General features: G+C 52.4%; 1 protein-coding gene across 1 annotated transcript; it reads left to right on the forward strand.

The window, feature by feature from the left end:
* Fbxl18 (F-box and leucine rich repeat protein 18) lies at window positions 1-26,257 on the forward strand. Its single transcript, XM_036172479.1, has 5 exons — window positions 1-119; window positions 5,822-6,037; window positions 7,854-9,397; window positions 18,470-18,688; window positions 25,149-26,257. Exons 2-5 carry the CDS (start codon window positions 5,825-5,827, stop codon window positions 25,303-25,305), a joined length of 2,133 nt encoding a protein of 710 aa, XP_036028372.1. The 5' UTR covers window positions 1-119; window positions 5,822-5,824; the 3' UTR covers window positions 25,306-26,257.

Genomic DNA, 26,257 nt, shown 5'->3' on the forward strand with positions numbered 1-26,257 from the left:
CGCAGCCACGCCCCTTGCCGGGGTTTCTGTGGAGCTGTGGCGGTGCCGGCTTCGAGCATCCCTGCCCTGGCAGGCTGGGGGACTGCGAGGCTGCAGCTCCGGCGGCCAGCTCCGGAGAGGTACGACCGGCGCCTGTCCCGTCCCGGCGGCGGGGTCCCCTCGGTGCTCCCTCCCGAGCCTGGCCTTGCTTCGGGGCCCATCCTTGCCCTCTCCTACCCTTCTCCCAGGCCCTCCCTTCGTCTGTCCCGGTCCTGTTCCCAGGCTCACCATCCGGATGGTCAGTATGGACCATTTCGCGTGGCCTGCGGAAGGGCTAGGCCTTCCCCTATGTCCCTGTGCGTTGGCTCAGCTCCCGCAGCTCCGGGACGCTGCCCCTTCTGCTGTTTTTACTCTGTAGCTCAGACTTGCCGGGGAGCTCAGTGTGCAGCCCAGGCTAGTCGTGAATTTAACAGCAGTTCTACTGTTTTAGCCTCTGTAATCTGGGATTATAGGTGTGCATCACCACGCGGGTTTTATGCCAAGCTGAGGATGGAACCCAGGGCTTCGTGCATGCTAGATGCTAGGCAAGCTCTCTACCGACTCAGCCACATCCCCAGCCTCCGCTTTTTTTTTTTTTTTTTTTTTCCTCTGTCAGCATAAGTGCAGCCCACTTCTTTCTGGAGCCTGGTTGTGGTGTGGGGGAGGGTGATAGGGCTTCCGTCTGACCCCAAAGTTCTCTGATCTAGGTCCACTGGAGAATCCCACTGCGTCCTGTTATATGGGTGTACAGTATTTTTGCAGACAGTAGTATGGGGGAAGGGTGGAGGATCTGGCTACTTCGCTGTTGCTGCTTGACCATCTGAGTTTATATTTGTTCCTTCTTAGAATTCCCACCCATGGGTACACTTTATTATATTAGTGTGTGTGTATGAGTACCGGCATGTTCATGGCGTGGCACGTATGTGGAGTTCAGAGGACCACTTTCAGGAGTTGGTTTTTGCCATTCACCTTGTTTCAATTACTTTTTTGTTTTTTCCTGAGACAGGTTTTTCTCTGTGTAGCTTTGCACCTTTCCTAGAACTCATTCTGTAGCTCAGACTGGCCTCGAACTCACAGAGATCCGCCTGTCTCTGCCTCCTGAGTGCTGGGGTTAAAGGCGTGCACCACCAGCACCTGGCTTCAATAACTTATTTTTAATTATGTTTACGAATGTGTAACTGTGTGTGGGTATGGGCACATGAGTGCAAATGCCTGAGGAGGCCGGAGGGATCTCATTCACCTGGAGGTGGAGTTATAGGTGGTTGTCAGCCCCTCTCATGTGGGTGCTGGGTCTGATATGGGTGCTGGGAACCAAACTCAGGTCCTCTGAAACTGCAGTAGTTGCCTCTAACCACTAAGCCTTCTTTCCAGCTTCTGCCTTCCCCTGTGTTGTTTCCACCATGGTGCATGCTTCAGAGTAGCTGGCTTCTGAGTTTATTACCAATCCTCCTGTCTCCTCCTGCCTTGCTGTAACAGTGCTGGCATGGCAGACCTGGGCCGCTGCATCCAGCATTTTTTTTTTTTTTTGGTTTTTTGAGACAGGGTTTCTCTGTGTAGCTTTGTGCCTTTCCTGGAATTTGCTTTGAAGACCAGGCTGTCCTTGAACTCATGGAGATCCGCCTGCCTCTGCCTCCCAAGTACTGGGATCAAAAGGCGTGGGCCGCCACCACCGCCCAGCCTGCATCCAGCATTTTATGTGGGTTCCGGGACTTGAACTTAGTCATCAGGTTTGTGTGGCAAAGCTCCTTTGCTCGCTTAGCCATCTTGCTGGCCTTTGGGCACACTTTTAAGTCTTAGGAGTTTCCTTGCATTTATCCAGGGAGGTTTTCAAGAGTAGATGGAGCATGGCTGGGGTCTTTTGGATGCTTCTCTTTTGAAGGAAACTGGGCCCTGAAGTGTCTCCTCAATTGACAGGGAAGAGTGTGTGGTCCAGCTGCAGATTAATAAGAGAGGAGTGAGAAAGGGGAGTGCTATACCGCTTGCCTCCAGCAAGAAGAGTTCCAGGGGAGCACATCTGTGTCAGCAGCTCTCAAGGAGTTGTATGGGTCAGGAATTAGGCATGTCTGGTCATGTGGTCCTGTGGAGTCCTGACTCAGAAGCCCCTCCCTTCCAGCCAGTAAGGTTTGATCCAAATTTGAAGATCCACCTGCCTCTGCCTCCCAAGTGTTGGGATTGCAGGTGTACCCTGTCACCACCTGGCCCCTCCGAGTCTTTTACAAGGGTGCCAGGGATCCAAACTCAGGTGCTCATGCTTGTGTGGCAAACTCCTCACTACTAAGCCATCTCCCCAAAGGACAAGAGAGACTGCCAGTTCAGGGTCAAGCTAGCCAAACCAGCACTGAGATCCAGTTGGAAGGAGAACTCAGGAGAGAAGAGGTTGTTGGAAACCTGAAGGGTAGTTTTGTTTTTTAAACTTTTAAGATTTATTTATTTATTTATTGTGTATAGTGTTCTGCGTGCATGCCTGCATATCAGAAGAGGGCACCGGATCTCATTACAGATAGTTGTGAGCCAGTGTAGTTGTTGGGAATTGAACTCAGGACCTCTGGAAGAGCGTCCAGTGCTCTTAACCTCTGAGTCATCTCTCCAGCCCAAGGGTAGTTCTTCTTCTTTTCTCTTTCCTTTTTGATTTTTGTTGGGATGGATGTAGTCAAAGCTGGCCTTTACTTTATAATTCTGCCTCATCCTCCTGGGTGTTAGAATTAGAGGTGTGTGCCATCATACAGACGCCACGGGGTAATTCCTAACTTATGGCCTCATTTTTTGCTCCGAGACAATGCAGGATCTAGTGAAGAAGAGATTGGCTGGGGCTGGAGTTGAGAACAGAGCTTTGGGCTCAGATGGAGAAGGAGCCATTTGGAAGCATATAGAATCAGTGTATCCCAGGGGCAGTGTCTAAGTCAGCCTAGTGACCTATGAGGCCACATCTTGGCATCTGAGCCTTTAAAAATTTTTTTTTCAAGTTTTTTTTTTTCTTTTTCTGTTTTTCTGTGTTTGCATGTGTGTGTATATGTGTGCACCTATGCCTGTAGGATTACAGAAGTGTACCACCGTGCTTAGCTTTTCGAATTCCCTAGCCAGCTTTGGAGTGTCCTAGTTCTAAGCCAGTTACAGTCCGGTCAAGTTGCCACAAGTAAATCCTGGCCAGAGCCTGGTGTCTGAAGGTAGGTGGGCATGGCATACAGTTGCTCTCCTTTGGAGGCAAGTTAGCCTGGTTCTGTTTTTTTTTTTCCCCTCTTAGGTAGTAAAAAAAAAAAATCCTTGATCTAGGGAGATGACTTAGTAAAGTGCTTGCTGTACAGATATGGACCTGAGTCTGCATCTCCAGCCCACAGAAAAAGCAAAGCAGATGGTGGGTGTCTGTGGGTCTAATCCCATGTTAGTGGAGCAGAGATAGTTAGATCCCTGGGGCTTGATGGCTGGCTTGCCTAGATGAGCTCTAGAAAAATATAAAGACTTAGGAAGACAGTCCTTGTCCACCTTGGCTTCCATATACACACTCACACCATCCACATACATGTGGACATATATATAACAACATCACACACACACAACAACAATAGCACAACACACACACATGTGTAAACAAGGGAACCCTTCTGTTGTTTAAATCTACTAATTGAATTTATTAAAAGGCCTTTTAATAAAAAACCCAGAGTCAGATATGGGGTAAATGCTGAAAGAGCAGAGAGACAAAGGAACAAGCCACTGCCATGTCTCACCTTGTCAATTCCACGAATCCTCTGACTGAAATCCTCTGAGTCCTCACCTGAAAGGCTCCAGCAGAAAAAGCTTCAGCCAAGAAACCTTAAGTTTCTGTCTCCCCACGTCTTATATACCGTTCTCTGCCCTGCCATGTCACTTCTGAGACTGAAGGCGTGCATGCTTCCCAAGCAAAGGCATGAGATCTCAAGTGCTGGGATTAAAGGTGTGTGCCAACACTGCATGGCTCTGCTTCTCTCCTAGACGGAGTCGATCTCAGGTAGTCCAGGGTGGCTTTGAACTCATAGAGGTCCAAACTATCTCTGCCTCCTGAGTGCTAGGATTAAAGGTGTGTGCCACCACTGCCTGACCTGTATATTTAATCTAGTGGCTCGTTCTGTCTTTTGATCTTCAGGCAAAGTTTATTAGGGTACACAATATAATCACCACACCGTTCTGCAAGATAGGAGTGCTGGTGCACACCTGTAATCCTAGTACTCAGGAAGCCAAGGTTAGATGATGGGGGGTTCCAGGCCTGCCGGCTCCATAGTGAGACCAGAAAAAACCAAAAGGTGTGTCACCCAGGGCCCTTCACCAAATGCCCACCCTGAGTGTGCGGAGCCCCACAGGTGGCAGCTGGGGTCATGCTCCAGACCCAGGCTATGGTGTCTTTTTTTCTCTTTCTTCCTTCCTTCCTTCCTTCCTTCCTTCCTTTCTTCTCTCTCTCTCTCTCTCTCTCTCTCTCTCTCTCTCTTTCTCTCTTTCTTTTTTTGAGACAGGGTTTCTCTGTGTATCCTTGGCTGTCCTGGAACTTGCTCTGTAGACCAGGCTGGCCTCAAACTCAGAGATCCGCCTGGCTCTGCCTCCTGAGTGCTGGGATTAAAGGTGTGCGCCATCACCACGTGGCTATGATGATGATGATATGATGATGGTGTATATTTGTGAGTCTGTTTTGTGGTATATACACATGTGAGTGCAGTTGCCCACAGAAACCATCATATTCCCTGGAACTGAAGTTACAGGCAGTCAGGAGCCACCCAACGTGGGTGTTGGGAACTGCCCTTTGCAAGAGCAGTGTGCACTTGTAACCTTGGAGCCCTCTCTCCAGCCATGACAAGCTTAGTTCTATGAGACCTACATGGTGGACGAGAGAACCAGCTTCCACAACTTTACCAATTGTCATCTGTCTTGCACAGGCTCTTGTGCAATGACACACATCAATCTCTCCCTCTCCCACCCTTCTCTGCCTTAACACGGGAACTTGTTCACCAACTCTCTCTCACACACACAGTATTACATATAGAAATGTAAAAAGAAGAGGGAAAATTCAGTCCAGCATGTACCTGTTAAAATCCCTGAGTGTCTTATGTAAAGTCTGCTCCTGCTCGGGTAGCTGTGCCTGGAGGCAGAGGGGAGGAGGGTAGGCTGTGGTTCAGAGCCCATATGCACTGTGTGCTGGTCACTGGCAAAGGCTGTAGAGGGCTGGAATGTGGCTTGGCTAGAGTGCTTGTCTAGCACGCATGAAGCCCTGGGTTCCATTCCTAGCACTGAGGAGACTTGGCCTGGTTGTGCGTTCTTGTGATCCTAGCACTTGGGAGGTGGAGACAGAATGATCAGGAGTCAAGGTCATCCTTGGCCAGTTTGTAGTCACTTTGGGCTACATGAGACACTGTCAGAAAGGAAGGAAGGAAAGAGAGTAGAAGTGATTGTCGGGAGCCAGTAGTGTTGGTACATGGGTATATTGCCAGCACCATGTTCAAGGCCAGCCTGGGCTGTTTAACACCTAGGAAAAGCCAGAACATTTGGGAGTTGGCTGAAGGTGGCCATCAGAAGTTCTTTATCACCTTGTCTCCTGGTTTGCAGTTCTAAGGGGATTCTGGGAACTCTGTTCTTCACCTTTCAGTGAAGAGTTGGTGAAGTTTTTCTGCTGTGGGGGGTGGGATCCTCCTGTTCGTGAATCCCTAGTGCTGGGATTCCAGACACGTGCTACCTTTCTCAGGTTTTTATGTGGGTGCTGGGGTCCAAACTCAGGTCCTTCTGCTTGTCCAGCTAGCATCTAATGACTGATCCACCCCCTCCCTCTGCTGTCCCTAACTTCTAGGACATGTCCAGTGATGATGATGCTGCCCCCACAGCTGCAGAGGCAGCGGGTGACACCCACCTGCTGGGCTTCTCTGATGAAATTCTCCTGCATATCCTGAGCCATGTCCCCAGCACAGACCTGGTTCTCAATGTGCGGCGTACCTGCCGGAAGCTCTCGGCCCTGTGCCTGGACAAGAGCCTGGTGCACACTGTGCTGCTACAGAAGGACTACCAGGTGGGAAGCCAGGATCGACCGAGGTGCCAGCCTGTGGGGGCTGGTGGCAGTGATGTTTGCAGAGGAAACCATGTAGCCGGGACGGTCACACATTAGGATATAGTGATGGAGCTAGGATAGGAAAGGGAGGTGATGGGTGCCATGGAGGAGGGCATAGAGCATGTGGATGTAGTTCTGGGAGGAGGGAGCCTGGGCCTCAGAGGCAGGGGTCAGTGGGAGGCCTCCTTCTCCATAGGCACCCGAGGGTGGAGTTGCTGCACCACAGCACAGATTGTAGAAGGGCCTTGTGAAGTGATGGCACAGTGGACAGCACAGTTGTTGACGTTGCTGCCAAAGGGCTGCCCTCTGTTGCTCAGGGCCTAAGTCTCTGATTAACCTGAGACACAAGCCCAGTGCAGTAGGCTACACGTGTAGTCACAGACTCAGGAGGCCGAGGCGGCGTGATCATACACGTGTAGTCACAGCACTCAGGAGGCCGAGGCGGCGTGATCGTACACGTGTAGTCACAGCACTCAGGAGGCCGAGGCGGCGTGATCGTACACGTGTAGTCACAGACTCAGGAGGCCGAGGCGGCGTGATCGTACACGTGTAGTCACAGCACTCAGGAGGCCGAGGCGGCGTGATCGTAGTTCAGACCAGTTTATAAGCCCTTGTCTCAAACAAAAACAAATAATAAAAAAAAAAACAGATAGGTGTGCCTGATAGCATATGTCTATAATTCCAGCACTCAGGAGCTGAGGCAAGTAGATCTCTGTGAGTTTGAGGCCAGTCTGGTCTGTACAGTAAGTTCCATGACAGTCAGGGCTGTACAGAGAAATCCTGTTCCAAACCCTCCCCTCCCCCACAAAAATACAACAACAGTTTAGAGAGAGAGAAAACAAAAAATATATATATATATATATATATATATATATATATATATATATATATATATATATAGTTTTAAAAAAATTAGGCTGGGCGGTGATGGCGCACGCCTATAATCCCAGCACTCGGGAGGCAGAGGCAGATGGATCTCTGTGAGTTCGAGGCCAGCCTGGTCTACAGAGCTAGTCCAGGATAGGCTCCAAAGCTACAGAGAATCCCTGTCTCGAAAAACCAAAAAAAACACAAAAAACAAAAAACAAAACAAAACAAAACAAAACAAAAAACCAAAAATTAGTTTTTTTTTTTTTCCAAGACAGGGTTTCTTTGTGTAACAGCCCTGGTTGTCCTAGAACTCTCTTTGTAGACCAGGCTGGCCTCCAACTCACAAAGATCTGCCTGTCTCTGCCTCCCAAGTGCTGGGATTAAAGGCATGCACCACCATTGCTCAGTAAAATTAGTTATTTTTAAATGTATGTGTGTACCCATGTGAGTGCTTTTGCCCCCGGAGGCCAAAGTTATCAAATTCCCCTGGAGATGGAGTTACAGGCAGTTGTGATCCACCTGATGTGGGTGCTGGGAACTACTCAGGCCTTCAGGAAGAGCAGCACATATCACTCGGCCATCTCTCCCTCCCCAGTTACAGCTTTTTAGCAAGCAGCTGTTCTTCTTTTGAACTAGAGATTTGCTGTGTACCCCAGGCTAGCCTGGAACTCTGTAATCCAGACAGGTGTTAGACTTGTAATGCTCCTCCCTCGGCCTCCCAGGTGTTGAGATGACAGACGTGTGCCACCAGGCCTGGGCAGCGAACATCTCTCTGCTTTCTCTTCCTGGGCACGGGGTCTCTTCCCTGTTGGCAGTGATAGGTATATGGGAGAGGAAAGGCAGCTCTTCTCGGAGCAGGAGTGGGGAGTAGCCATGGATACCTGTTTCTCCTGTCCCCACCTTGCAGGCCAGTGAGGATAAGGTGAGGCAGCTGGTGAAGGAGATTGGCCGGGAGATCCAGCACCTGAACATGGCAGGCTGCTATTGGTTGTCCGGCTCCACCATTGAGCATGTGGCCCGATGTCACAGCCTGGTGAAGGTGAATCTGTCTGGCTGCCACCTCACCTCCCTGCGGCTGTCCAAGGTGCTTTCAGCCCTGCAGCACCTGCGCTCGCTGGCCATCGATGTGAGCCCTGGCTTCGATGCCAGCCAGCTGAGCAGCGAGTGCAAGGCCACGCTGAGCCGCGTACGGGAGCTCAAGCAGACCCTTTTCACGCCATCCTATGGTGTGGTGCCCTGCTGTGCCAGCCTGCAGAAGCTGCTGCTCTACTTTGAGATCCTGGACCGCACACGTGAGGGTGCTGTCCTCTCAGGCCAGCTCATGGTGGGCCAGAGCAACGTGCCCCATTACCAGAACCTGCGTGTCTTCTATGCACGCCTGGCTCCAGGCTACATCAACCAGGAGGTGGTGCGGCTCTACCTCGCTGTGCTCAGTGACCGTACTCCCGAGAACCTGCATGCCTTTCTCATCTCCGTCCCTGGCAGCTTCGCAGAGAGTGGGGCCACCAAGAACCTGCTGGACTCCATGGCCCGCAACGTGGCCCTGGACGCCCTGCAACTGCCCAAGTCATGGCTGAACGGCTCCACCCTCCTCCAGCATATGAAATTCAACAATCCCTTCTACTTCAGCTTTAGCCGGTGTACACTGTCAGGCGGTCACCTGATCCAGCGGGTCATCAATGGCGGGAAGGACCTGAGCAGCCTGGCCAGCCTCAACCTCAGCGGCTGTGTGCATTGCCTGTCTGCGGACTCAGTGCTCCGGAAGGCGGAAGACGACATTGACAGCAGCATCCTGGAGACGCTGGTGGAGTCCTGCTGTAACCTGCACCACCTCAATCTCTCAGCTGCCCACCACCACAGCTCGGACGGCCTGGGCCGCCACCTCTGCCAGCTCCTGGCCCGCCTCTGCCACCTGCGTTCCCTTTCCCTGCCTGTCTGCTCTGTGGCTGATTCAGCACCCAGGCCTGACCGGGCGCCTGCCCCGCCAGCTATGCACGCGGTGCCCCGTGGCTTTGGAAAGAAGGTGCGCATTGGGGTGCAGACCTGTCCCAACCCTTTCCTGGGCCAGTCGGCCCCCCAGCCTGCCTCTGTGTTCTGGTCTCTGCTGAAGAAGCTCCCTTTTCTGGAGCATCTGGAACTGATTGGGTCCAATTTCTCCTCAGCCATGCCCCGCAATGAACCTGCCATCCGCAACTCCCTCCCGCCCTGCAGCCGGGCACAGAACGTGGGGGACTCAGAGGTGGCTGCCATCGGCCAGCTGGCCTTCCTGCGGCACCTGACACTAGCCCAACTGCCAGGCCTGCTGACAGGCTCTGGACTAGTGAGCATTGGCCTACAGTGCCAGCAGCTGCAGTCTCTGTCGCTGGCCAACCTGGGCATGATGGGGAAGGTGGTGTACATGCCTGCTCTTGCTGACATGCTGAAGTACTGCAAGCGGCTGAAGGACCTGAGGTGAGGGGCTGAGCTGAGGGCCTGAGGGCTTGAGGTGAGGGGCTGAGGGCCTGAGGTGAGGGCCTGAGGGCCTGAGGTGAGGGGCTGAGGGCCTAAGATGAGGGCCTGAGGGCCTGAGGTGAGGCCTGAGGTGAGGGCCTGAGGGCCTGAGGTGAGGGCCTGAGGCCTGAGGTGAGGGGCTGAGGGCCTGAGGTGAGGGCCTGAGGGCCTGAGGTGAGGGCTGAGGTGAGGGCCTGAGGGCCTGAGGTGAGGGCCTGAGGGCCTGAGGTGAGGGGCTGAGGGCCTAAGATGAGGGCCTGAGGGCCTGAGGTGAGGGGCTGAGGCCTGAGGTGAGGGCCTGAGGGCCTGAGGTGAGGAGCTGAGGGCCTGAGGTGAGGGGCTGAGGTAAGGGCCTGAGGGGCTGAGGGCTGAGGTGAGGGCTGAGGGCCTGAGGTGAGGGCTAAGGTGAGGAGTTGAGGTTGTGAGGGGCTGAGGGCCTGAAGTGAGGGGCTAAGGGCCTGAGAGCCAGGGCCTGAGGTGAGGAGTTGAGGTTGTGAGGGGCTGAGGGCCTGAGGGGTGAAGAGTAAAAGACCTCAGGCTTCTCTGAGGCCTCTGGGGTTTGCATGTGCAGTCTGCCTGTTAAGGCGGAGCTCAGAGCCAACACAGGCCTGACCTAGAGATCGAAGGCAGGAGGGACCTCTGTCTACAGTGAATGGCCTCAGGACACTAGGGTCATGGTAGTGGAGCAGAGCCATGGGAGGTGTGGGAGGCAGCAGTCCTGAGGCTCCTGAGCTGAGCATCTCCTCTTGTTCACTTCTCAAACTCACTTAGTCCTTGGTTCATGTGTTCCACATAGTGCTACTTCACCACAACCTTACATCTTAAAAAATTGTTTTAGCTTTGTTTACTTTTATTCATTCATTCATTCACTTATTATTTATTTATTTGGTTGGTTGGTTGGTTTTTCGAGACAGGGTTTCTCTGTGTAGCTTTGAGCCTTTCCTGGAACTTGCTTTCCAGACCAGGCAGGCCTTGAACTCACAGAGATCCGCCTGCCCCTGCCTTCCGAGTGCTGGGATTAAAGGCTTGTGCCACCACCGCCCAGCCTACTTTTATTTTTATATGTGTGTGTTTGCCTGTATGCGTGTTTGTGGTACCACATATGTACAGTGCCTGTGGAGGTGAGAAAAGCATGTTGGGTCACCTGGAACTGGAGTTACAGAAGGTGTGGGTGCTGGGAACCGAACCTGGGTCCTCTAGGAACAGCAGCCAATGCCCCTAACCATTGAGCCATCTCTCCAGTGCTGTGTCCTGTTTCTCCCACTCGCATACCCCCCATTTTTTGTTTTGTTTTGTTTTTCGAGACAGGGTTTCTATAGAGAAAGCTTTGCGCCTTTCCTGGAACTCACTCTGTAGCCCAGGCTGGCCTCAAACTCACAGAGATCCGCCTGCCTCTGCCTCCTGAGTGCTGGGATCAAAGGCGTACGCCACCACTGCCCAGCACCATACCCCCCATTTTTTTGTGACTCAGATTTATGTGGCTCTGGCTGGCCTGAAACTTACATAGACCAGGCTAGCCTTGAATTCATAGATCCTCCTGTTTCTGCCTCCTGAGTGCTGGGATTAAAGGTGTGTGCCACTGTACCCAGCCCCCAATTTTATTATTATTATTACTATTATTGTTGGTGTGTATATATGGGGATACACTGCACAGTGCACATGTGCAGCTGGCTCTGCCCTTCCCCTTTACAGGGCTCTGAGGATTGACGTAGGTCTTAGCCTCCCACAGCAAGTGCTTTTACCCACTGGGCCATCTTGTTCTACACCTGATTTTTTCAGAAAAGGTGTCTCACTGAAACTGGGGTTGATCATTTTGGCTGGCCGGGGAGTTTCTGGGGGTTTCAGATATGTGTGGCCAATCTGGCTTTTACATGGTTACTGAGAATTTGAACACATTTTCTTTTTGTTTTTCTTTTTGAGATAGGGTTTCTCTGTGTAGCTTTGGGGCCTGTCCTGGAACTCACTCTGTAGACCAGGCTGGCCTTGAACTCATAGAGATCCACCTGCCTCTGCTTTCCAAGTGCTGGAATTAAAGGTGTGCGCCCTCACTGCCCAGTTGAACACAGTTTCTAAATGTTTGCTAGCAAGCACTCTTTTTTTTATATAATTTATTTTATGTGCATTGGTGTCAGGATGTCAGGCCCCCTGGAACACAAACAGTTATAAGGTGCTGTGTGGGTGCTGGGAATTGAACCTGGGTCCTTTTGGAAGAACATCCAGTGCCTTTAACCACTGCGCCATCTCTCCGGCCCACTAGCAAGCACTATTACCAGTTGAGCTGTCTCCCAAGTGCCCTCAGTAATTCTTGGAGTGTATGTAGCAGTGGGATAGGGGCTTTGACTAAGGTGGAGGGGATATCTGATAGCATGTGCACACAAGCCTTGGGGGTCTAGAAATGTTCACTGAGTACAAGCACACCTGTAATCCTGGCATCCCAACATCCAGAAGGTTGAGGCAGGAGAACAGACTTGAGTTCCAGGGCAGCAAGACCCTTTCTCACCAAAGCCAAAAGCACAGAAAGATGACAGAGCATTCAAACCTCCTTGATGCAGAGCAGCCAGGCCCCTGAGGAGAGTGGGAGAGAGAGATGGGGCAGGCGGGGCAGGCAGAGGAGTGCTGAAGAGCTGCTGGGAGCTGCTGCTGCTGCTGCTGCTGCTGCTGCTGCTGCTGCTGCTGCTGCTGCTGGTGGAGACAAGAGCAGGCGAGATGGGAGACAGATCATCTCAGGGTAAACTCAGACTTTTGGGAGTGGTGGCCTTGAGGAGGATAGCAGGATCCATCCTGAAAAGTGGGATGAAATAGAGAACATAGGCCATTGTCCTTGAGAGCGAGTCTGAGCCCAGCCTGGATGACTTAAAGACCCTGTCTTGAAATGAAGTCTTTAAGTAAGGATTGAGGGTATAGCTCAGTGGTAGAGTACTTAGCATGCTCAAGACTCTGAGGGGTAAAACTCCTAGTACAAAACTTCCAGAGCCAACTGTGGAGTGGATTAATGCTGAAACACTTTGTGAAGTAAAGGGTATTTTTGTCATCATCCAGCATTTAAAGGTTAAAAGTTCCATTGTATCCCAGCAATACTCAGGAGGCAGAGGCAAGTTTGAGGGCAGTTTGGTCTACATAGTAAGTTCCAGGCCAAGCAGGGCTAATTAGTGAGACCCTACATAAAAAAAAGATTCTCTTGTGTTACAAATAGAACATGGAACGAAGGTCTTGTTCCTCTACCACTGAATCACACCCCAGCCCCTCACTGGGGGATTCTAGGCAGGGGCTCTACCACTGAGCCACACCCCAGCCCCTCACTGGGGGATTCTAGGCAGGTGCTCTACCACTGAATCACACCCCAGCCCCTCACTGGGGGATTCTAGGCAGGTGCTCTACCACTGAGCCACACCCCAGCCCCTCACTGGGGGATTCTAGGCAGGTGCTCTACCACTGAGCCACACCCCAGCCCCTCACTGGGGGATTCTAGGCAGGTGCTCTACCATTGAGCCACACCTCCTAGTCCTTGGATTTTTGGTTCTTTTTCTCTGTGTAGTCCTGGCTGTCCTAGAGCTCTCTGTTGATCAGGCTGGCCTCACACTCAGATCTTTCTGCTTCCCGAGTGCTAGGATTAAAGGTGTGAGTCACTATGCCTTGGGTTTTTGAGATAGGTTCTAGATAGGTTCATCTAGCCCAGGATAGTCTCTGACAGTGGTCTCACTCCATCTGGAATTATCGGCATGTGCCCCCATGATCAGTGAGGGCCGTGTGTATTGCAGGGACGCACTCCACCATGGAGCTCTGTCTCCAGTTCTCGTTTTACCGTGTTTTAAACAAGTTGTTTAGGCTCATTTGGAGCTCACTGTTGTCATCCAGGAAGACCTTTAGCTCCTACCTCAACCTCCCGAGCGTCTGGATCACAGGGGTGCCCTGTCCTTCCTCAGTTGTAAGCATTCCTTTCTCCTTCTGGGAAAGGGCCTCATGTGCTCCACACACACTTTCTGTGTAGCTGAGGATGACGGGAACTGCTGATTGTCCTGCCTTTGCCTCTCAAGTGCTGGGGTTATAGGGTGCTCCACCATACTAGGTTTATGCAGGACACACCATGTAACGAAGTCCCTGCTTCTGGGCAGGCAAGAAGGGGCAGGACTTCAGGATTCCGCCAGTCCATAGCTGTTGGTGGGTGGGTGGAGGCAACATTGGGGCCACAAAGTCATGTCTTAGCCTACAGGGATTTGTGCATGGCTGTCTCTAGTACAATTACTGCCTCTTTGGTACCTGTCTTAGGGTTACTAGTCTGTGATGAAACACCATGACCAAAAGCAACTTAAAGAGGAAAGGGTTATTTGGCTTATACTTCTACATCCCTGTCAGGACAGGAACTCAAATAGGGCAGGAACCTGGAGGCAGGAGATGATGCAGAGGCCATGGAGGGGTGCTGCTTACTGACCTGCTCCTTTCTTACAGAACCCAGGACCAGCAGCCCAGGGATGGCACCACTTGGGCCCTCCCACATCAATCAACTAATTTTGGAAAAATGCCCTACAGCTGGGTGGCAGTGGTACATTGCCTTTAATCCCTGCACTCAGGAGGCAGAGCCAGGTGGATCTCTGTGAGTTCGAGGCCAGCCTGGTCTATAGAGCGAGATCCAGGACCAGGACAGGCAGGTTTATCTGCTTATAGACGAATCGTATGAAAGCATTTTCTCATTTTCTCAATTGAGGTTCCTTCCCTCCAGTCAGATGACTCTAGGCTGTGTTAAGTTGACCTAAAACTAGCCAGCACAGGAGCTGTGCTGAGGGCCAGGCACGAAGCTGACCTTTCCCCCACAGTATCCATGGATGCTGATGTCAGATCTGAAGCAGGAAGCCTCTTACCTATCAATCTAAGCCAGAGCTTCGCTTTGGTCTCAGGACGCACAAGGGAGGACAGGGAGTGTCCTTTGCCTCCCTATCCCCTCCTAGCTTGAGTGTGACAGGAAGTCAGCGGGTCCTGTGTTGCTCCTGGCCCAGAACCTTCCAGAGCTGCTTAGCCAGGCTGTGAGCTCTGCTTCCTGTCCTCCTTGGAACAAAGCCATGCTAAGGCTGTCTGGATGTGAAGCCTCTGTCTTTTCTGGTCAGCTGCCCTGCTGCTCCAGCTTGATCCTCAGCTGAACAGTCCTGCAGCTCAGAAGGTCTCTGTGACAGAGCTGGTGTCCATGCCTGGGTGTCCGTGTGCATGGGTCCTGTGCCTTCTGGCTATACTTGCTTTGGCAAATGCCTGTGAGCTTTCTTACTCCTCTAGTTTAGAGGTCCCAGTCAGTTGATTGTGGTGGCATATGGCTAAAATCCCCCAACTCAAGAGGCTAAGGCAGGAGGATTGCCTTGAGTTCAAGATCAGCATTAGCTAGAATGAGACCTGTATTCAAAAGCAACAGCCCCCCCCCAAAAAAAAAAGAACCAGATGTTGTGACTGCATGCCTGTCTGTCACCCCAGCACTCAGGAGGTGGAGGCAAGAATTCAGGGCCATCCTTGGCTCCATTGTGAATTTGAAGCCAGCCTGGGTTATACAGACCCTATTTTAACAACAACAAAAACAAGACAGAGTTGATAGGTACAGGCCTTGGGTTCCCCTCTGCCTTCAGGGAAAACTTTGGAGCCGTGGTGGGAAAGAGCTCTTACAGCGGCCACCCTCCTCCCTCTTCCACATCTGCCTCTCCCAGGCGCACAAATGGACACCTTCCTCCTTGGCTACATTTGTGCTCCCTCCAGTCACCAGGCCTTCCGTTTCCTCACTGCTTCCTTTGTGGTGTCTCTCACCCTTGTGTCTTCCTGTGGCTGTCCTGTGATGCCCCTGGTCCTTCCTGAAGCCAGTGAGTGCAGAACGGCAAATGCATCACAGGTACAGGCTGGGGATGCAGCTCAGTCAGGAAAGGGCTTGCCTAGCACACGCAGTCTTGGGTTTCATCCTCAGTACCATACAACCTGCAAAACGAGCATTGGGAGGTGCGCAGAGGGAGGAGGGTCAGAAGTTCAAGGTCATCCTTAGCTTCATAGTTTGGGCCAGCCTGAGCTACATGAGACTGTCACAAGGGGAAAAAAAAAAAAGAAAGACAAGATGGGTCAGAGAGTACATGTGATGAATAACCCCTCTGGTGGGCCGCTGCTGTTGATTACTTCTTGTGATTGGGACCGTTTTCTGAATTCAAGGGTACCAGGTGAGACTTGGACTCTTTCAGAGCCAAGGTCTTTGCAGATTTTTCTGTCTTGCTGACAGTGTTTGTTTTTCATGGGTCCATCAAGCCTTATGTTTTTGCAGTAAGTGTGGTGGTGCACACCTGTTGTGCAGGGAGGCTGAATCAGAGGATTGTGAATTCCAAGCCAGCCTGGGCTATGTATTGGTTTGTCCCTGGGACCTGGCGTCCTCTCCAGAGTCAGGACCATGTGTGCATCATGGGGGGCCAGGAGGACTGGGGTTAAATTTGTCTTGTAGGCTCCCCAAGAGCTTGATCACAGTTCATAGTGGCATCTCTACCCAGGCTCCAGCCTGTGCCCACAGCCACAGAACCGTCTGCTGTGTGAGGTACTGCCTGTTCTGAACAAACACAGGCTTCCAGAACAGCCAAATGGCCCCATTCCTCTGGATCCTTGCCTTCTGAGGCGGACGAGCAAAGAGATGATGCAGCAGGTGGCAGGAGCTAGCTGTAGGCTTCAGAGGCTTTGTTTGCTCAGGAGTTGCTTTCTGGGGCTGTGGGGGCTGGAGGGGCACGTGCATTTTCTGGGGGAGTCTTTGATGGCAGCCCCGGGAATCCCAGGCTCACTTGCTACCACCTCCACTGCAGCCTGCCATGAACCTGAGCTTGTACCAGCCTGGCTCCCTGTGGGGTGGAGGTGCCACAGGGACAGGTTGTTCTGGCTGTGGGTTTGGGGCACACCTCTATGGTGAGAGGATCACATGTCAGGCAGAAAAGGGTGCCACCTTTCCCACGACTGGAGGCGGGGTATTACCCTGAGTCACCCTAGGCTGCCTGGGCGGAAGCAAGAGATTGGCTTGAGCCAGGCCTGGCACAGTCTCAGGAACAACTTTGAGCTCTCATTCTCCTTCATCCTGCCTGGCTCGGATCGCAACAGCATCAGCCTCTTGAGCCAGAGGGGATGGGTATAGTCACCCCAGAGAGCTGAATGGCAAGGAGAGGTCTGATCCTTGCTGGCTGGTAGTTTGAGCCAGTTGGGAAGGGTCAGAGTTAGGATGAGGTCTGATCTGGGTGGATCCCATTTCCTTGTTACCCGTCTACCCTCAGATGGCACCTCCATTGGGTCAGTTCCCATCCATCCCGGGTGCTGGCCAGCCTTGTGTACAGGGGAGAGGGTCAGGGCTCACTGGTCCCACAGCTGGAGAGTGAGAGAGAGGATATTCACACCAGGCTGAACGCTGTGACTTGGCTTCTTTCAGGGCAGGGTTCGGTAAGTGGCTGTCTAGTTGGAAACGGTTTAAACGTATGTACAGGGCCGGGCGGTGATGGCACACGCCTTTAATCCCAGCACTCCCAGCACTCGGGAGGCAGGGGCCAAGCGGATCTCTTGTGAGTTCGAGGACAGCCTGGGCTACCAAAAGTATGTACAGGACACATTGCCACTGTAACTCAGTTGACCTAGAGACACCTGGGCCTACAGTGAAAGTCCATGCCGCCATCTAGTGGTGGAGGTGACAGCTATTGCCTGGTACTGGGATTCCATCCCCTGCTGTTGAAAGCGTTGAGGAGGGGGAGCACGCGCTGCTGCTGGTAACTCCAAGGTTTCCAGGGGCCCTGAACCCCTTTTTCCTGCCACTTTCACACCTAAGAAGCACTTGGGGAGCTGAGGCAGGAGGACCACTGAATTCAAAGCTAGCCTTGGTAACAGTGAGATCCTGTCTCAAAATATAAATTGAGGGGTGAAAATGACTAATATATATGATAGGCATGTGCAAAATTTTGGAAGAGTGAAAACAAGATTAAAAACTAAAGGGCTGGGAGTATGGTTCAGTGGAGGAATTCCTAGCACCGGGAAAAGCCAGGCGGCGGCAGCGGCGGCGGCGGCGGCGGCGGCGCCCACCTTTAATGGCAGCACTTGAGAGGCAGACGTAGGTGGATCTCTGAATTGGAGGGCAGCCTGGTCTACAGAGTGAGTTCCAGGCCAGCCAGGACTACACAGAGAAACCCTGTCTTGAGGGGGAAAAATCAATTGAAAATATAAAAAATTGTGAAAGGCTGGGGTTGTAGCTCAGTAGTAGAGCCAGGCTAGCATGCTTAAGAGCCTGAGTTCAATCTGTGACATCACACTAACAAAAGCAAATAAGAAAAAGGGTGGGGCCATGGAAAGGGCCCAGTGGTTAAGAGCATATAGTACTCTTGCAGAGGACCTGGAATCAGTTCCCAGAAACAAGTGGCTCACAACCATTGGTAACCCCGTTTCTAGGGGATCTGACGCCTCTTCTGCCCTCCTTGGGTACAAGGCTCACACATGGCACATATACGTGCAGGAATTCACACACATACATATAAAATGTAAATAAATTATCTTTTTTAATTAAAAGGGGTGAAAGGAATCAAAATTCCAATGTGAATGCGTGTCACTTGGGGCTCTCCAGACAGTGTAAGTGACTGGTATCCTTGGTGAAGGGGAAAAGCCACATGACCACCTTCATGGCCTAAAGAGAGGCCTGTTCATTGTGTCTAAGAACAGCAGTGACCCTTCCGTGGAGCCTGTGTGGTGGGGCTTGAGCTCTGGGCTGATTAGATGCTGACCTCGAAGCAGCCCTGAGGGGCTTTCTTCCTTTCCTGCCCCTTCCCCACCCACTCCGGCCTGCTGGACCCCTCCTTCCTCCTGCCTTGTCAGCTGATCTGTCTCTGATCCTAAGGCCAGCAGCTGTGACAGTGTGGGGGTGGGAGAGCTTACTGAGGAAGGAAGGCAGATGGCCTTGAGCCAGTGCATGCTGGCAGGGTCTGTAGACAGTGACTAGCCGCATCTCATCCTGGGAGTCAAGATCTCCTTGGGAGATCCAAGTCCCTGGCACTCACACCCCTCTCTCCACAGGCTGGAGCAGCCCTATTTCAATGCCAACGCGCAGTTCTTCCAGGCACTGGGCCAGTGTTCATCTCTGCAGCGCCTGTGCCTGGTGTCTAGAAGTGGCACGCTGCAGCCGGATGCCGTGCTGGCCTTTATGGCCCGTTGCCTGCATGTTGTCGTGTGTCACATGTTCACTGGAGAATCCCTCATCACCTGCAAGAGTCTGCAGCAGTCACTCCTCCGGAGGTGAGTAGCATGGCCCAGCATGGTCTTTTTGGATGGTACCAGTGTCCCCAGGACCCAGTGTCCTAGCCCGGTAGCGACTTTGGGGAGATGGAGTACCCGATCCCAGCAGCATGATCAGAGGGCCTGGCCTCCTGCAGGGAACTGAGCTCTGGTCTCAGCCACTTGGTAGGTTGAGATACAAGGATCCTGGGAGTTCAGGGCTAGCCTGAGTTACAGAGTTTATCCTGGGTTCTAGAAGTCTTCTTAGTTCACTGTGTCTCATGTGGGCCTGGGAGGGACTTCTTGATCCTCATCATTGTGAAGGCTCTGCCTTCAGACCTCCCAAAGCGCCACCTTTGGTTGTTGAGACAGGGTGTCTCTGTAGCCCAGGCTAGGTTAGAACTCACTGTACAGACCAGGTTGCCTCAAACTTGTGGCTCCTCCTGCCTCTGCCTCTGGAGAGCTGAGATCTCATCCCTTTGGCTAACAGCATGTCAGGAGTTAGGGTCTCAGCACGAGGACTTTGGGGGCACAAGCACAGTCCCTGATCATTGCTGGTGGTTTTGTTTCCTGTCTTCCCTTTGTTCCGCTTACTGAAATGCCACCATGGGAAAGACCTGCTCCTGGCTCCCCTGGTTATCCATGTTTTTGGTCATTTTATCAGGTACCAGAATGGACTGTCAGTACTTAAATTTTGTATTACATTTGTACATTTATTTATTTTGTGTTTGCGGGACAGGTGTGCATGCCACAACGTGTGTAGAGGGGAGAGGACAGCTTTCAGGAGTTAGGTCTCCTTCCACAGGCGTCCTGAGGAATGAGTGTATTAACTACAGCTTACAGATGGGGAGCTGAGGCAGGAAGCCCTGGAGCCAGTTGGCAGCATGCAGGACGGAACTGCACCTTAGAAGGGAGAAAGAAGCTAGGCTTGGTGCTACAAACTTGGAATTCAGGCACTCAGAAGGCTGAGGCGGAATAGGGAGTTTGAGTTTGGGTCAGCCTGGGCTACATAGTGAGTTCAAGGCCAGCTTGGGCTATACAGCAAGACCATTTCAAAAAACAAGTGAGAGACTGAGAGTTTAGCTCAGTTGGTAGAATGCTTGCCCAGCAGGGGTCAGTTCCTGCAGCATAGGGCTAGAGAGTAGTTAAGTAGTTAACTCAGTAGTTACGAGTGCTTACTGCTCCTGCAGATTACTGCTCCTGCAGAGGATGCACCACCAGATCAGGTGGCTCAGCTGCAGCTGCCTGCAACACTAGTCCCAGGGTACTGCATGGCCTCTCCTGGCCACTCAGGCACCTGTATACATGGCGTGCACATAAACACATGTGGGCTCACATACATACATGAACCTAAATCAATAAATAGATCTCAATCTCTATAGTACCGCAGATGTAATCTCAGCACTTGGCCGGTGGGGCAGGATTCAGGTCATCCTCTGCTACATAGTGAGTTTGAGGCTAGCCTGGGCTACATGAGGCCCTGTCTTAAGAAAATGTAAATCAAGGGAGAGGGAGCAGTTCGGCTGGTATGAGAAGCCCTTCAGGGTAAGTGCCGAGTCTTGATCCAGGCGGTTTGCAGGGTGCTCTGCTGCCGTGGTCCAGCAGGTGGCAGTGTTGCTCTCAGTGGCCAGCCCCTCAGTGGCCAGGGTGTTTGTGAAGAGCAGGGCGGCCGCCCTCTTTCCTGATGTTTTTGTTGTCTGTTTAGTTGAAGGACTCTTTAGACAGGGTGACCTTCAGCTTCTCACCCTCCTGCCTCCATCTCCTAAGTGCTGAGATTGTAGGCACGTCACACCTCCTTTGGGGTAGCCCAGGCCGGCCTTAAATTCCCTGCTTCAGCCACATGGAGCAATGCCCAATGCTCTTCTTCTGTCACTTGGAGAGCTCAGGGGAGCGCTGAGCACCCCCTCCCGGCTGCTTAGTGACCCCCTCAATGCACAGCAGGGAGGTCTCAGCCAATAAGGCCTTCTTCCCTGCTACTGTGATTGGGGAAGGATTAGTTCCTTCTGGGGTCACCCTTTGTGTCTGCCCCCTTGCTGGGCTGCTTGCGTGCCTCAGGTCCCTGCAGTTGCTTCTTTCTCACCCTCCTGTGTTGGCTGTCTTTGTTTTTGATGCCAAGACTGCAGCCCAGGCTCTTCATGTTTTGGGGTTTCGATTTGGACTCCCCTCACCTCACAGGAAGCAACTGGTTGCCTCTATGTCTAATGTCACGGACTTCACTTGTTCTCCATGTTTTGTGTCCCATGTCTTTTTTTTTTTTACATAAGGTCTCATGTATCCCAAGCTAACCTCTAATGGAGTGAAGGATAACCTTGCCCTTCTCATCCTCCCCTTTCTACATCTCAAGTTTTGGTCTCACAAGCATATGCTGCCACACTAGATGTATGTTGTGCTGAGGCCCGCGTATATCTGTAGCTGAGCCATGTCCCACGGTATTTCATGTGTCTGGTGCCGTTCTGGGGATTGACAGCTTAACCTCCCCAGCCCTGGAATGACAGGTGTGCACCGCCTTGCCAGCTCCTTTCACACCTTTTGCGACGCGCAGCCCTCCTGGGTGTTGGATTGTGTTCTTCTGCATGTCCTTCCCCTACTTGGACCTCTTTGGCCCCATATGAATTCAGTGTCTGGGGACCAGACTCAGTGACAGAGATTCCTGGTGGACCCTGGGGGCTTGTGGTCTCCCAGGATGATGAGCAGAGGAGTGTGTCTGCCCAGCTTGTCCTAGTTCCTACCAGTACCCCGACCTTGCGCTTTGCTCCTGGCCGCAGGCACACACACCTGTCCAGCACCATCCCTGCCTCTGACCAAATCCCTGTCATTTCTAGAAACTTGTACTGGCTGTTCTGTGTGGCCACCTTGCCAGCTGGTGTCTCCCTGCAGCACTGTGGCATGAGGGTCTGGGCCCTGGCGTATGGCCGTCTGCTGAGCCCATCCTGTACTCCTCTTTCTCACTGCCATTTCTCAGACCTGGCAAGCAAGGAGGCCCCATAAGTCCCTGCTTCCCTGGGCTCTCCCCCTCAGGCCTGTTCCTTATTAGCCCTGGGGCGGGGGACGGACGGACCCTGTATCGCCTGGTCTCTTGGTTTCCAGTGAGGGCTGGCCACTGTGGCATGGCTGAGGGCTAGCCTGCACATGTCTCAGCAGTCCCGAGACCCTAAAGCTTCTCCCGACTTTGTCTCTAGTGAGCCGTATCTTCCAGGCACAACCTGAACCTTTCGGTGATAGACCAGCTCCATGCCCTCCCTGGGTGGGCTGTGGTGTAGGTACCATTGCCTGCTATCCCACTCAGTGCCATCTTCCCAGTGCCTCCCCATGGCCCAGGTATGCTGGCTTCAATCCTGTGTAGGATTTTTCCAGGTCCCGCCTCTTCTCTGCAGCAGAGCCCGAGCTCAGGGGCATGCATAACAGCCCCTGGTACAACCACAGCCAATAGCAAGCTAGTGAAGGCAAGGGCTTCTGCTTCCCTGGAGCATGCAGACCTGACATCTGTGAGCCCAGAGGCCTGTGCTCGGGTCAGGCAGCCTCCATCCTAAAGATTCAGGAATCCCAAACCTGAGTGGGAGGCACTGTTCTCCAGGTCCTCTCCGGCTGGTGTGACAGAGGTCTGCTGCCCACTGCGGTAGCCATGCCGCTCTCTTTTGGGGGGTCTTAGAGTGTGTTTGTGGCCTTTTGCCGTATTTTGGGGCATATGGCCCTGGGAGGCCAACTGGCTGCCCCAGCCCCTACTGTGTCCTGTGTGGAGACAGGGGCATTCTTCCCGTAAGTTTCCAGCTTGCCAGAACCATAGTTGTCAACTTGTCCTCTGCTGCTGCGTTCTGGCAAGCTCTGGCCTATGGTAGCCCCAGGGGCCATGCTGAAGGCTGAATGCACAGATGTGACTCTCCATGCCAGCAAAATGGCTCAGTCTCCGTCTGGTCTGCAGATGTGCAGAGGAGAAAATGTCCTCAGGTGGAACAGGGGATTGCTTACATCTGGCCAACGCCGAGAGCATGTCAGTTTTCAAGAATGGATTAGGGACCGGGAATGTGGCTTGGTTGGTATAGTGCTTGGCAGCATGCACAGAGACCTAGGTTCCGTCCCAGCATGGTATAAAGTGGGCATAGTGGTCTATAATTCCAGCACTTGGAAAATAGGGTCAGGAGAATCCGAAGTTCAAGGTCACCCTTAACTGCATAGCAAATTTGAGGCCAACCTGGGAAACATGAAATGTGAAATTTTGTCTCAAAAACTTAAATTAAAAAAAAAAAAAAAAAAAAAAAGCTGGCCATGGTGGTGGCGGCACAGCGCACCCCTTTAATCCCAGCACTTGGGAGGCAGAGGCAGGCGGATCTGTGAGTTTCAGGCCAGCCTTGTCTGCAGAGTGAGTTCCAGGGCAGCCAGGGTTACCCAGAGAAACCCTGTCTTGGGGAGAAAAAAAGAAAAGGAAAACAATGGGCTTTGCACTGCTTTGCAGCCTTCACATCTTCCGTACCAGGCAGTCGGAGTGTGGGAGCTGCGTGCCTCAACACTGCTCCATGATAGCTCTAGAGCTGGCTGTTGGCATGTTCCCACTTGGCAAGCTGGCCACATGGGTCTATCTTGGCTGTCTCGGTTGGGAGAACTGTGGCCTGGGTACTGAGCAAGTGGCTGCTAAGTTCCAGCTCCATGGAGCATGCTCAGGAGCCAGGAACTATGAACTGTGAGGCCTGGAGAAGATGGCCAAGGTGCCTGGGCCCACCGTAGCATTGGCAGCATGTAGGGGCCAATGAGGGACATGAGGTGTCTGACTGGGGCCACAGGTTGTTTCAGATGGGAAAGTGTTGTCTGGTGTTTCATTCTGTCGTCTGTGTGTGGAGCCAAAGGTGATGTGACCTAGGGATTCTGTTCCTGTTGCTGAGCCTCCAGTTGTTTTTATCTTTATGTGCTTGTGTCTCTGTGTATGTCCGTGTGGGTCCAGTTACCTGCAGAGGCCAGTAGAGGGTGCTGAATCCCCCTAGGACCGCAGTTACAGATGGTTGTGCACTGCCATGTGAATGCTGGAAATCCAACTCAGGTCCTCTGCAAGGACAGCCGGTGCCGTTAACCACTCAGCCATTTGCAGCCCTCCCAGAGCCTCCAGTTTCCAGATGAGTCCAGAGTCAGGTCACATTGCTACTCTGGTCAACCAGTGCTGGTTTGAGGGTGGTTAGGTTGTGTGGGTACAGCGCCATCTACCCTCTGCCCTCCTCAGCTTTGGTCTGCACCCCGCCTTTTCTGATGTCTGCTATGGGAACAGTGCAAGGAATGTTTAAGAACAGTGGGGTGAGGTGTTTCCAGCTTTGGGGCTCCTGTGACAGGAGCTCTGTGGCAGAGAAGTGACCTGACCAGCAGGCCAAGCGGAGCATCTGGCCATCCCTGCCCTCCTCTCACCCCAAGTGAGTTTGGCTCTTGACCCCTGCCTCTGCCTCCCGAGTGCTGGGATTAAATCACCACACCCGGCTTTTTTTTTTTTTTTTTTTATTTTGAAACAGGGTTTTTTTGTAGCCCAGGTTGGCATCAAACCTACTATGTAGCTGAGGATGACCAGAACCTCTGACCCCCAGCCTCCATCTCCTGAGTAGTGGGACTACAAAAATATACCTGTTTAATTAATGGAGTGCTGGGGCCAAACCCAGGGCTTCAGGGATACTCGGCAGGCACTCTACCCACTGAGCATGCCCAGCCTGGCAGTAACTGTTTCCTCTTTTTCCTTTAGATTTATTTATTTATTTTATGTGCATAAGTGTTTTGCCTTCATGTATGTCTGTGTCGTGTGTGTCTGGTACCTGTAGAGGTCAGAAGACGGTGTTGGATCTCCTGGGACTGGAGTTACAGACAGCTGTGAGCCACCATTTGGATGCTGGGAACTGAACCTGGGTTCTATGACAGGGTTTCTCTGTGTAGTCCTGGCTCTCCTGGAACTCACTCTGTAGACCAGGCTGGCCTCAAACTCACAGAGATCCACCTGTCTCTGCCTCCTGAGCACTGGGATTAAAAGCATGCGCCACCTCCACCACCTACAGCCAGTGCTCTTAACTCCTGAGCCATCTCTCTAGCCCATCACTGTATTTTTTGTTTTTTGTTTCAAGACAGGGTTTCTCTGTGTAGTTTGGGTACCTGTCCTGGAACTTGCTCTGAAGACCAGGCTGGCCTCGAACTCACAGAGATCCGCCTGGCTCTACCTCCTAAGTGCTGGGATTAAAGGCGGGCGCCACTGCTGCCCAGACCCATCCCTGTTTTCAGTGTGTGTACTCATCACTACTGTCTGTTCTTGAACCCTTCATGTTCCAGACAGGTGTTCCATATGTGTTATACACTCACTGTCCAGCCCCAGTTCCCTCCTCTCTACTTTCTGGCTCTAGGACTCTGATGACTTAAGAAGAATCAGAAGTATGTGTGCTGGAGACTGAACCTAGGGTCTCCTGAGCTCCCCAAGCACTTTACCTTCTGAGCTGCGTCCCTTGTTAATGGCTGATCTCTGGTTCAGTTTCCAGGCTGAGAGGCCCGCATTGAACGTCGTCATCTTCCCCCTGCTCCACGAGGGCCTGACAGATGTCATCCGAGATGTCCCCATGGTGCACCTGGACGAGATCACCTTGTTTAAAAGCAGAGTGGCTGAGGAGCCACCGAACCTGTGGTGGTGAGAGGGTTGCCTGGCCCCCGCCCCGCCCGCCACTCTTGTTAGCAGAGACTCTTTCTGTCTGACTCTCCACAAGGGTCCAAGAAGCCTACTGGTCCTTGTTTTGTGATGGGAAGAAAGAGTTTCCAGTTGTTCTGAGACATTTACCCCAGTCCTCTTGGGTTCCCTCTCACTTGCTCTCAGGAGGACTTGGCTCAGTAACAAGTAATCAGGTGGGCCATGGATGTGCGAGCCTTCAGGGCCTGGCCACAGTCCCAGGGGCTTTGTGGGCTGCAGGCCCCAATCCACCTGCTTACTTCAGCATGAGGACTGTCCTTCTGTCCCTTTGTCCATGGTCATCTACAGTTGAGTTCAGTAATGTGACTGTATTCACATGGGGTCAGGGTGGGCTGGGCTCTCACTGTGAAATACCCACAATGACATCTCTGATCCTGTGGCTCCTTTTCCTACTGAGACACATAAGGGCATGGCCCAATGGCAGAGCACTCGCCTGTTGTGTGTGAAGCCCTGGGTTCCATCCCCACCACAAAGAAAAAGAAAATGTTTTAACCCAATGATGTCTCTGGGATGTTTTCAGCCCAATGATACCTGTGCCAGAGGGTCCCCTGGGGCAGGAACTGTGGGGTGACATCATCCCCAAGCTGAGCCTGAGGAGTTGGGCCTCTGTCTCACAAGGGTCACTTCTCTCCACAGGTCATAGGCTTCTGCTTACAAACTCTAGGTGCTGTGGAGGTCTGAACGCTTCCTAGGAAGTCCACAACCACTGGCCTTGTTAGGATAGCTAAGACAGTAAAAGCCAGAGTGTGCATAGGATGCTGCGGCAGGAGCACTTACCTGTGTGTCCTTACAGAAAGTCACTGAGAGCTGTGTGTACTGCTTTAGTGAGTCAGTGGGCATGGTCCCTGGTTTCCATCCCCAGCACTGCTTACACCTTCATGGTGGCTCATACCTGTAAT

Source organism: Onychomys torridus, chromosome 22 (assembly GCF_903995425.1).
Source record: "Onychomys torridus chromosome 22, mOncTor1.1, whole genome shotgun sequence".
Taxonomy (NCBI): domain Eukaryota; kingdom Metazoa; phylum Chordata; class Mammalia; order Rodentia; family Cricetidae; genus Onychomys; species Onychomys torridus.